Below are 12,294 nucleotides of genomic sequence, written 5' to 3'. Positions count from 1 at the left end.
AGGAAATTATTTAATAAATCATATATATATGACGTATCAGCGGGTTGGAATCCGATTAGCTAGTGAGAGCACACCACACACCCGATCCGAAGCCGAAGCCGAAGCCGAACCCAAAACCTGACCAGCTTCGACTTATATAAGCAGCTATCCAGCCCTCCATCGAGTCGAGCCTCGTGAGGGGTGGAAAGAGCGCAAGGAAGAAGGGCAGGCCGAGGAGGAGCAGCGAGAGCGAGAGAGAGAAAGAGAGCGGAAGATGGCGGGGATGGGGGATGGGTACGTGGGCACGGCCCAGGACGCGGTGAGGATCCGGCGGCTGGAGAAGCAGCGCGAGGCGGAGCGCCGCAAGATCGAGGAGCTCAAGAATAAGACCGCCTCCGCCGGCGGCCAGACCGGTCTCCTCCAGTTCGGCTCCAGCACCTCCGAGGTATTAATTCCATCTCTCTCGCTCGTTCTCTACCATTTCCTACCTACCTTAGGCTTTGATTTTTTTTTTTCTCCGCCTTCATGATTTTTTTTAATAGGTTATCGATTTTTAATGCTAAATAATCACAGAATTTGATGAAGAACTGCTACTATTGCTTTGTCGATACAGTTCTTCAGGATAATTAATGAATTAGGTGTTACAGCTCTTGGAATGAATGTTTATAGCGAGTATAAATAAAAAAATTGGATTTTGGTAGGAAGAAAAGCTAATATAGGTCGATGTATAAAAGAGAATTCGCGGTCGTGATGAAAGTATGGGATGCACAAGAGCAAAGCAGGGGACTTCTGCTTCAGATCATCTTGGGCATAAAGTTTTTGCGATTCTCATAGCAAAATGGGATAAGGTCGAGGGAGTAGGGTTTCCCCATGAAACTCTTTCTTCCGAGATCCTATTCCACGAGAATGGAAGTGTCCCGCAGAGTTTGATGGCATCCACTGTGGGATTATATTTTTGTGAATCGGAGGCCTTGATTGTCTTATGTTGCTTTAAATTTAAGTAAATTGCCTGCTGGATTACAAATTGGGGCTTCCCCAAGAGTATGTTTAGACTACAACTAGTTTATATATCTTTACAAAATTTAAGTCCAATGTAGGGAATTAGGATTTTTCTATTCTTACTCATAGTACCTCCATGCTTCTATCACTATATTTATTCCCCCTTGGTTGTCCCATTTTGCTAGGCTTCACATCATTAAGCATTTAGGTTTGGAAATTTGCCAATCTCAAGGTAGTTAACCATAGCCTAGCCTTGTTTTTTGTGCTTGGGTCATGCTTGGATGTGGTTTAAGATCTTGTATAAAATTTTGGCTAGGTTTGACCTTGGTTCAGAGTATTTTTATTTAATACATGAGCTAAAGTGAAGCTTTTTTGGGCTCAACCTTCTCAAGAGGGAAGTGAGCGAGCATGAGTTGGGAGAGGGTTGGGTAGTATGGCAATGGCTAGGATCAAAGCTAAGACTGAAAAGGCTAGAAATGCATTTGGCATGGGGGTCTGGTGCAAAGATGAATATGGATAGAAAGGAGAGGATCTAAGGAGTGGAGGGGAGGAATAAGAAGGGCAAGAAAAAGTAGCAAGGGGTTATGGTTTTCTCATGTAAGAAACATAAATGGTGTGTACATCAAATATGTTCTATATTGTATGAATTTAGTCGTTGGGCTAGGTGAGAGGCTGCCCCTACTTCGACCAAATTTCAAGTTAGATAAACCCCAAATTGACCTTACTGATGCATGGATGCTCTACCGGATGATGCTAATTAATTTTAGGCTGACCCTTTTTGATGTATGAGTTTAAAATTAGGCCTTTGGATTAAAAGGAAACCATTTAGGAGGTATGCCTTGATTTAGTGTCATTTTGCTGTTTTTAAGTCAATGTCATGTCTACTTGTAGTTGCCTTAGTTGTTTTAATTTTTTTTCCTCTTTCTCTTCCCCTACCCATTTCTTTTGGAAAAGAGAGATACATCAGCAGCAAGGTTTGCCATCTCGATACCGGACCCCATATCTGTACCATTCTATTATAATGTGGGGATGCTAGGGTTGAAAGCGGGTCAGATTATATCGGACTGTATTTGTTTTTGTATCTGATTCGGATTAGATTTAGATACTGTTTTTTTGGTCCGATCGGATTCGGATAGTCAGTTCAAAAATTTTTCAAATATGGATACACATGATTTTTTCGGATTCGGATCCGGTTTTAGATATCCGTATAACAAGAGTAAGTGAAAAGAAGAAGTTTAAGTTAAGTTAAATCAAGAAACTAATTAAGTGATTAACCAAATCTAAACTAAAAGAAATTTAGATATTGAATGACCATCACTTAAGATAGTAATCCAAATACGAAATAGCTGATTCAAATAAAATCCTTTGAATCACCCCATATGCCTGAAAAGCTCCAATCTCTCGTTCATCCGTTTCATCCCTCTTTCTTCTTTGTCATCGTCAAGCAACCAAGGTTTTGAAGGTCTCGTCCATCTCATAGTTTCTACTTGGCGATTGCGACCGGCTATAGTCATGAGATGCCTTGGAGGCACCATAGATCACGTCTACTTTGGTGACAAGCAACCTTGAGCGGTATATTCTTTATAAAATTTTTAGTTTTTATTATTGATAAATGCTTGTTAAAATTATATTTTTTAATTGAATCTTTTTTTTATGATCATGTCTTTATTGCTAGTTTTTATCATTGAATTTTGCTTAAATTTGATTAATATCTGAAAAAGTATCTGATTTATATCTGTATTCGAGTAAAAAAATATAGATATGTTTAATATCCAATTCGTATCCGTATCCGTTTATAACATATATAGATATGCTTAATATCTGATTTGTATCATTATCCATTTATAACAAATATATATATGCTTAATATCCAATTTGTATCATTATCCGTTTATAACAAATATAGATATGCTTAAAATTTTTCTTCCTTAATCATTAAGTTTTCCCTAAATCATCTAATTATAAATTCTCTAAATCATCTAATTATGAAATATTGTTCTCTATCAACCTTCTGAATTTCTAGGTAATGAATTATCTTGCATGTTTCACTTAAATTGATTCTATTTGATGTTATAGCTGGGCATGTTTGATTCCAGATACTTTCCGCATCTTCTATGTGTTTATGAATACTTCTGCACCTTTCTCTAGTATTTACAACTGACTTATGTTTGTTGGACTGGGTTTCAGATTCTTGAGACTGCTTTTAAAAAGGAAACTGTTGGTCTAGTAACAAGGGAACAATATGTTGAGAAGGTAAGGGGGCCCCATCATTTTACTGCATCAAACTACAAATTCTTATGTTGATTCTTGGGTAAAAAAAAAGGACATGTATCCCAGGTACTTATTAATGTTTTCTTTTTGGTAGAGAGTTAACATCCGGAACAAAATTGAGGAGGAAGAGAAAGAGAAGCTTCAAAAATTGCAAAAAGAGTGGGTTGAGTTTTTTCTGAATTTCTTCTTTTTATGATGTTACAAGGCTTTAAGTGACATAGTTCTTATATTAAATATGTTTGTTGACTGTCTAGGGAAGAAGAACTTGAGTTACAAAAACGGAAAAAGAGGAGGATAAAGGGAGATCCACGACTATCCTTTGCTGATGATATTGAGAATGGAAGTGATGAGGACGATGCAGAAAATAGTGCGCTCATTTCTCTTGTATCTTTCAATATGTTTGCTGTTGTACATGCCTACTGGAAAACCATGCTAACTCACAAACTTTCTAATATAATTTGTTATTTTTTCCTGTAATTTTTCGAACTGTTGGTTTCATAAAATCTTGATTCTCCTTCTTATACATTTTCTGGAGATCTCTCTTTTATGTTGTTTTGTTCTGCATTATATGTACTTATCAGCATTTGGTTGAAATATCATGCTCACTTTTCAAAATCAATTTATTCGATCAATTTTATTCTGAATAAATGATCACAGTTTTGAACAAGATTTCAAGTCCAGCTGCAAATACCATGCTAGGCCAATGTTGTGTGTTAAGTTAACACCACCCCTGTTTACGTTTTAAAATTTTAAACTAAATCCTTTTTTTTTCAATTCCACATGGTGCAACAAAAATATCATGTTGTGCAGGCTGCTGACACCAAAACCTGTATCCTTAATTTTGTACATGCACTGTATGACCTTGATGGTGGGACACAATCACTGTATAGATTATCCTTTTCTGGCTTAATATAATTTTTAAAAAGAGTTCTCTACCACATATTCAAAAAGAAAAGGAAAGAAAAAAGTGGGAGCCGAAGGACTTGCAACACTAATTTATTGATTTTTCTTCCTTATTAATTACAAAATTATTGATTAAGAAGAACAAATAAATCCTATGAAGTTCCAATAGAATGATGGAATAATGGCTGAATCTTCAGTGAACATTGAATAGTCAATTTCTAGATTGAGCCTATGCAATCTGATGGAAATATCAAATGAGCAGGTTTGGAGGATTATGGAGAATCTTTGAGATTCTTATAAGTGAACAAAGTTCATGAAATGAATTGAGAACAAGTCAAAGAGAACTCTTAGGATGGAGAGTAGAGGAGGCTTTTAACGTGTAATTTGACAGTGTAAGGAATATGGGGGGCCTAGTAGTGTTATGAAGGAGCAATATGGTTATGTTAAAAAAAGCGCTGATCACTCAACTAATTTGATTTAATGATGTCAATGATATTCACATTTATGGATGAGCAGTATTTCTACTTGCTTAAGTAAGTTGCTTGCCTTAGTTCTTGGCACTTGGATATGCTTGTTGGCCTAACGTATCTCTAGTTGGTCAGAACTACTATGGAAATAGCATAAGTAGTAGTGCTGTTTTCTTAATCAGCAACCACGGACAATAATGCAACACCCTAATCAATGGTTGGCCAAAGAAAGGAGGATTAATAGGGTTATATTGATTTAGATGATTGTCCTGAACTGGGACAAAGACAGTTCTGGAACCTTTTCTAATTTAAAGTGAGAAAGAGAGTAGGATAAACTACCTAGTGATTTCAGTGGTCGAGATATACTAGTAGACAATGTAAATAGAGCTAATGAGCTACAGGAAAAGGGTGTTTTGAAGCTTCAAAGTTCAGATCAATCCGTTTATGGTGATTGTTCATGGATTTTGGAAACAGTGCATGGAAAAGGAGGATTAATAGGGTTAATTGACTTGGGTGATTGTCCTGAACTGGGACAAAGACAGTTCTGGAACCTTTTCTAATTTAAAGCAAGAAAGAGAGTAGAATAAACTGCCCATTGGTTTCAGTGGTCGAGATATACTAGTAAAAAGGTCAGATTAATACAATTATTGTAATTGTGCATGGATTTTGGAAACCGTGCATAGAAATATAATGAATCAAGTAAGAAATAAGGAACTAAATGGGAATATTATTGTATAATAGGGTTTACATTCATTGGAGGAATTGTTATGGTGCCTATTGATTCAGCAATGCATAAAAATAGTAGTCTTGGATCATGTCAAACCCAAATCTTAAATCTGGGTGCAGTGCAATAATTCCAGGGAAAATAGCAATACACAACGAGAGGTGTATTTATATGTATATGCATGTACAGTGTATATATGTATGTACATACACACATACAAACATATATAGAGAGAGGTTTTCTTTACCAAACTATACGACCTAGTACCGGCCGTGCCGTACTAGTATAGGATGACAGCTTAATACAGCACTCTACTGGCACAAGGTACAATTGCAGTCTCACTGCTAGCAGCATACCATATATCAGTAGAAGGACATATATCATACCAACCCGTACCGTTCTAGTAAGCTACCAGAAAGGTGCCTTGTAATTGTACGACAAACCTTGATGGAGAGAGAGGAGAAAGAAGAAAAGTATAGCAAAGAGATGGGAGAAACAACTATACCAAGCTTTCAACTTTATGCTCCTCTCAAAAATAACCCAATTACCAATATCCTAACAACTAGTGGTAACACTCTTATATAGGTTAAAAGTCAACCACAAAGTTACCTACATGAATCTAGTTAGGAGTCTACAACCAAGAAAAAAAATCATCATTTGTTGGTAAATCTAACTATAGTGGGAATCAAGTTACGCTATTTCAGTATCGGGCCTCATATCGGTGCCATCCTATTATTGTATTGGTACACCCCGTACGAGGGCCGATTTGGCAATACTGAGTGTCGGTACGCCCTCTATACCATGTACCGTTACTGAACCAGTACGATATAGTATGCTCCATACCGTCTGGTTTGGTACTGTATGGCATACCTTGGTGGGAATAGCATGGCAAATAGGGCAACAAATAATGCCCTATTTGTAACCTGTCAAATAAAGAGAAACAAAGTAGACATGCTTGGGATGTTTCCATTTTCTAATCTAAAACAAATTAGGAAAAAACTATTAAAACTAGGATACTAACAAATAAAGAAAAACAAAGTACATATGCCTAGGATACTAACATTTTCTAATATGAAATAACTCAGGAAAAAGTATTAAAAATAGGATCGGCAATCAAGTTCTAGAATCTTTGATTGTTGAACTTCTCAAAATCTGTGAATAATATGGGCTTTTGGGTGAATAATTGGAACTCTGATGCTAGCCCAATTTTGTGCCCAAGACTTGGATGCATATTTGATTGCTTCCTTTGGTTGTTCGATCATTCAATCAAGCTCTTGTCCAAAACAATGAGCTAATGGTTTCTTTTCAAATCTCTCATGCTACTGCATCTTATGACTTTTGCACCCAAGGAAATAAATGTCTTTCCTCCACAGAAATTACATCAAGTGCCAATCTTTTGATAACTTGACTTCATCATGTTAAGGAAGGAACCTAGAATATCATTTCCTCTTGAAGCCACACATTTAATGAGAACATTTTAAGCTTTATCACTTGCAAATTTCAAGCCAGCATGAATCTGATCTATAGGTCTCCATATTAATTAAAATAGGACTTGGTGCAGCCTTATATTGTTGTTGTACATTACAGTAAAGAGATCATTGTCTACCCAACAAGATATGATGCAGTTTTACTAGCAGCACATTGCACTACACTATATTGATGAGTCCATACACCATATTGATGGGTCCATCTCCTAAATTAAGTGACCAAACACTTCTTATTTGAATTGGGATTGTTTAGTTAACTGAGGATATTTTTATCAAAATCATGACATCTTCATTCCAAAAGAAGTCTGCACATGTTGCTAGGTTGTGCAATTAATAAGGTTCTCCTCTTCTATCAAGTTCTCTTTCACTAGTTGCGTCTAACTGATAATGTGCCTGCTGGCATGTAAGTTGGAAGCACAAAGCTTCATGACTGTCTTCATGTCATCCCATGACTTATTTAATGTCTATTATGGTACTTAATCTACAACATCCTTGCCGTCCCTTTCAATTTCACTTGATCATGCTCTTCTATAGTATAAAACAATGGAGCTAATGGCATCTTTCACTTTCAGTTTTGGAGTTTTAGATGAAACTTCACGCCATGCAGTAGCATTAAATAGTGTAGATATTAGGTGTATTCAATTTTGTATATGCTTGTATAAGTGATAATGCATGCTGCAACAATAATAAATCCAACAAAGTGTGTACCTGAATGTATTTTAATTTCCAATGAAATGACACCGAAACTAGAACAAGGTTGTTAGGAAATCTTCCTATATCTGATGCTGTTTATTATAACTATTCTCTTATTATTTCTTATAAATTCAGGATGTAGTGTTCTATTTGAAAATGATGATAAATTACATTGAAACATGTTAGTTTATCTTGTGTTCCTTTCAACTTACAACACTTATCTGTGTACAGAAGAAAATCAAGAGATAAAAAAGCCTGTCCTTGTTAAAGTCAGGAAAGATCCAACTGTTGAGACGAGCTTTTTACCTGACAGGTATGGCATATACTTAGTTGCATTTGCTGGTATTGTGAAAGAAGCAATATAGTGTTATTATATCACTTGCTTGGGTTTTAATTTCTGAGTTGGCGGTGCCAAGAATGATCTTTCAGAGAGAGAGAAGCAGAGGAGCAAGCAGTGCGAGAACAATTGCGCAGGCAGTGGCTTCGTGAGCAGGAAATGATTAAAAGTATCACCATGTTCTAGTGGCGTTGCTATCTTGTGGTTGCTAATTAATGTAATATGCTAAACTTCTTTCTACTGCAATTCAGATGAGCCTCTAGAAATTACTTATAGCTACTGGGATGGAGCAGGCCACAGAAGAGTGATCCAGGCTAGTAAATTTGTTCTCGATCTCAGTGATCTGCCCTGGGCTCTGTTATTATTGCTGATGGATTTCCACTAGAATTCATTAGTTATTTGGGTTCTTAGGTTCGCAAAGGTGATACCATTGGAGAATTCCTTCGAGCTGTTCAGCAGCAACTTGCACCTGAGTTTAGAGAGATACGGACAACATCAGTGGAGAACCTGCTCTACGTGAAAGAAGATTTGATCATTCCTCATGTAACTTATTTTCTCAACTTTTATTATTCCTCTTGGTCATACTCTTATGCTATGTTTGGTTATGCAAATCTAATTTGCCTTCCTTTATACTATGTGTTTTAAATCTCAGCAACACAGTTTTTACGAGTTAATCATCAACAAAGCAAGGGGAAAGAGTGGACCGGTAATGCTTAGCTTGTAAATATTCAATTATTTTATCTGCAGTTCTTACTGTTAAATTGCCACGCGTTTCTGGTTAACTTTCCTATTTGCAGATCTCTATAATTTTTCTTTTTTAACATTTTTTATTAGGTATATACAAGATAATGGGCACTTTTAGCTGAACTGGAGGGTTCTTATTGTGGTGCTATAGGTCTTCTAAATTGTGGATGAATTCTCTATAGTCTACAAGTAAAAAGGAAAATCATTGATCTAACTTTACTGTGATAATTTGGGCCATTTCTGGTCTATAATTGCTAGCTCATGGGGTCAGCAGATTGAAATAACTTGCATTTCTTACAAAAGTGTATGAGCAGTTGTTTCTTTTTCTCAAAATGTCAGTGTCATATGTTAATCTTTGATAGCTGGAATTCAGTATGTAAACTTTGCATTTCGTATGACAATTTTGTAATCCTCATGGGAAGGTAGTGAGTTCCTTTCCTGAATATTATTTCAGTCTTTCACTATCTTGTCAGCTAGTTGAAGCAATTACTTAATCTTTGGATATTGTAGTTTTCTCTTGGTTACATGGAAAATAACTGCCATAATATCTGCTCATATAAATAAACAATGACAGTTTTCTTGTCCTTTTTAATCTCTATAACCATAATGCTTGTTTTAACAATAATTGTTTTTTTTTTTTTTTTGAAACTCGCCTTGTTTGAAGTGTATAACTTGCTCCCTTCTCTCTTTTTTTTCCAGCTTTTCCACTTTGATGTTCACGAGGATGTGCGAACAATTGCTGACGCAACAATAGAGAAAGATGAGGTATATTCTACCCATTCAGCCTTTTATTAGTTTTCCTAAATAAAATTTAAGCTAAGCAACTTTGGCCTGAATCAATAAATTTTAGCTTGACTTATTATTTATGTGATTGGATTGTATTTCTTGATGTCATTAGCTGAACGTAAGCAGAATGAGGATGTTGATATAGATGTATGGTAGAGCTAGCAAGGATATTGGGAGGAACAAGTATGTCAAGGGTAAAACTGATGAGAATGGATCCGCATAGTATGAGATTGTATAAAAAAATCCTAGGGGACTTCAGTAAGGAAAGGGTGCTTGAATATCTCTCAAAAGGATTTCATAAGAGGAGGGAGAAAACTTCGAGTAAGGTGGGTGGATGTTGATAAAAGGATTCGAAAAGCTTGAAATAATATTAAAAATCATATCAAATAGGAATGCTTGGCAAAGGACTCATAAGACCAGCTTTGGATATTCTGGACAAGGCTTGATTGTTATGGTTATTTTGGCTAATGTAATTTCCATGCTGTATAACTCATACCAAGGCATATCCGTAAATCCAACATTTTAGACCCTCAGCCTTGGCCTTGTGTATCTTAAGAAGTGGGAGGCTTAATATCCGGACGTCACCTCTGCACTTCAATGATCATGTTTTTTAGAAGAAACTGTTCGCTACAGCCCAAGCCAATATCTGACCATAGTAGAACCACCTGGCTATGGCAGCCCCTATCAGATGCTTCTTGTCCATCTTCATTTAGTCATCCATCAATAGCTGCTTAGCTGTTGGGTCTGGGTAGGCACATGGATTGAATGATGAATGGTGGGACCTAATCTGGTGTTCTTTCCCTTTTCCTTTTGAAATGAACTGAATAGGGATCTGATGCCTCCACCACTGTCGCTAACCAAATCCGATGTAGCTCAATGATGCCTCTATCTATATGCCTTCTCCTAGATGCACAGGACCTACCACCCATCTCGTAGTGCGAAGGTTCACTGATATCTCATGGTCTCATATTCTCACTATGCCTGCTCAAAGAGTTGGATGGCCTTGCACATCAATACCCTCCAAATCATCAGGATCAAACTACTTATACACTTCATAATCAGCATCGCTGATAGGCTGATTGTCGGTCTCGGCTACCCTGCGGTCCTGTCGAGCTTGCTCACTTCTAACCACCTGCTTCACTTCCTTCAAGCTCTGCAAGTGGCAACATTAGTTAGACCTTGGATCCACTTTTTGAAATTCAGGTTTAAGTTACAGTTTGGCTTAATTGTTGTTTTACACTAATTTCGGCTCTCGTGTTTGCAGTCCCATGCTGGCAAGGTCGTGGAGAGGCATTGGTATGAGAAAAACAAGCACATATTCCCTGCTTCAAGATGGGAGGTACATCTCTTCCTTGCTCTTTTCGCGCTCTGTGCCCGTCACTTTTCTAGGTCAATGGACAACGAGATGGTTTTGGATTTGTGTGGGTTCTGTCCCTTATTTTTTTTTCTACCAGCACCATTAAAACTGTGATCTTGTATGTTGTTCTCCAGATATATGATCCAACAAAGAAGTGGGAGCGCTACACAATTCACGGCGATTAACTAGAACATGGATTGGAGCCAAGATTTGACTCTGTCTTTCTATGGGTCATATTTAAGGGAATAGGAAAGTTCCCTGTTCTACTAAGGGCTGTTTGGCTGAATTTTCTATTTTCTATTGTATACTGGACGCAGCAGTACTCCGTAACTATGTGATGCAGAGGATTACAATTAATTTCTTAAGTTTCTTTTGCTGGTGTTCATGTGAAATATTGGACATTCAGTTCAAATGTTTCAGTAGCGATTTACTTCTTCTACTGCTTGTTCGAGAGCAGCATTCTTATTTTTACTGTCGATTTCCAGCTTGTTTTAGTTCTATGAGCCTCTGTATTAGATGGATTTTACCATTGATATTGCCAACGTCGTCAGCATTGTCCATAGGGCCGGTACTCTTGCAAACCTGGACCTAACCTTGGTTCATCTATGAATTGATGAGGTAATGGGTCCAGACACGTTTCTGATTAATTGTCTGGATTTTTATGTATGATATTAGTTTTATTTTTTCACCCTTCAATTTCTAAACTTGATTCTTTATAATATAAATTAATAGGGCACTTAAGAACGATCATATGTTAGAATGGTTTGATGCACCTAATTTTAGATTAAGTGTATTTTTTCAATTATTTGTCAATCGTTGTTAAATAGTTTCTATCAAATGTTTGTTGCTTATGATTTTATTTTTTGGATTATATGATTGAATATTTTATTGATAAACTTTCAGCGTATAGGTGTGCTTGGTTTGATTAATTTTTTTAAAGATAAATGTTTGGTACATGGTAAGAATATCTGAGGCAACTCGAAGATTTGATGGGTTTTATGTCATTTTTATTAAATAAGTCTAGTCTACCTAAACCCATCCAATCCTTTAATGGATTATATACAGTATAAAACTTAGACCTAAGGCCCAACGAGTTCGGGAATAACAATTGATAAGGAATCCATAAAACTTCTCCAATCCATATTCGAACTCGTTTAAAGGTGGTTCCAAGCACATCCCTCTGGGTGGTGGTTCCATTTTTTTCCCAGTAAGGGTGGCTTCTCTATAGAACAGACTTATTGAAAGTTGCTTCTTGTATGGCTGCCATTTCTTATACTCTGATCCGATCTGGAAGAAAGCAGATTTCTTTCAACCTGCTCAACTCAGATCTCTTAAAAGATAAATAGAAGAAGATAGAAGAATTGTGAAAGTAGAGCTTAAGTTTTCTTTTCTTTCATTGATGATTAAAAAAATCGAGGTACATAACCACTATTTATAATGGTGAGGGTGGTCCACCCTTCCACAATTTAGGTCAAATTCCTCTTTCTAATCCTAGTAGAACTATCTTTCCTCTTCCTGATCCTAATAGGATTCTCTTTCCTAAAATA

At 36.6% G+C, this 12,294-nt stretch overlaps 1 protein-coding gene across 1 annotated transcript; it reads left to right on the top strand.

The window, feature by feature from the left end:
• The first annotated feature begins 155 nt into the window (after positions 1-155).
• Positions 156-11,184, top strand: LOC103711111 (protein XAP5 CIRCADIAN TIMEKEEPER). The gene is made up of 12 exons (XM_008797118.6): positions 156-424; positions 3,166-3,231; positions 3,344-3,408; positions 3,504-3,616; positions 7,755-7,836; positions 7,953-8,029; positions 8,112-8,173; positions 8,272-8,403; positions 8,513-8,566; positions 9,304-9,369; positions 10,655-10,729; positions 10,882-11,184. Exons 1-12 carry the CDS (start codon positions 254-256, stop codon positions 10,930-10,932), a joined length of 1,014 nt encoding a protein of 337 aa, XP_008795340.1. The 5' UTR covers positions 156-253; the 3' UTR covers positions 10,933-11,184.
• The last annotated feature ends 1,110 nt before the right edge of the window (positions 11,185-12,294 follow it).

Source organism: Phoenix dactylifera, chromosome 5, assembly GCF_051530095.1.
Source record: "Phoenix dactylifera cultivar Ajwa chromosome 5, Ajwa_hap1_PhDact_Kaust_v1.1, whole genome shotgun sequence".
NCBI classification, from domain to species: Eukaryota; Viridiplantae; Streptophyta; class Magnoliopsida; order Arecales; family Arecaceae; genus Phoenix; species Phoenix dactylifera.
This window is presented reverse-complemented; position numbering and strand designations above follow the sequence as displayed.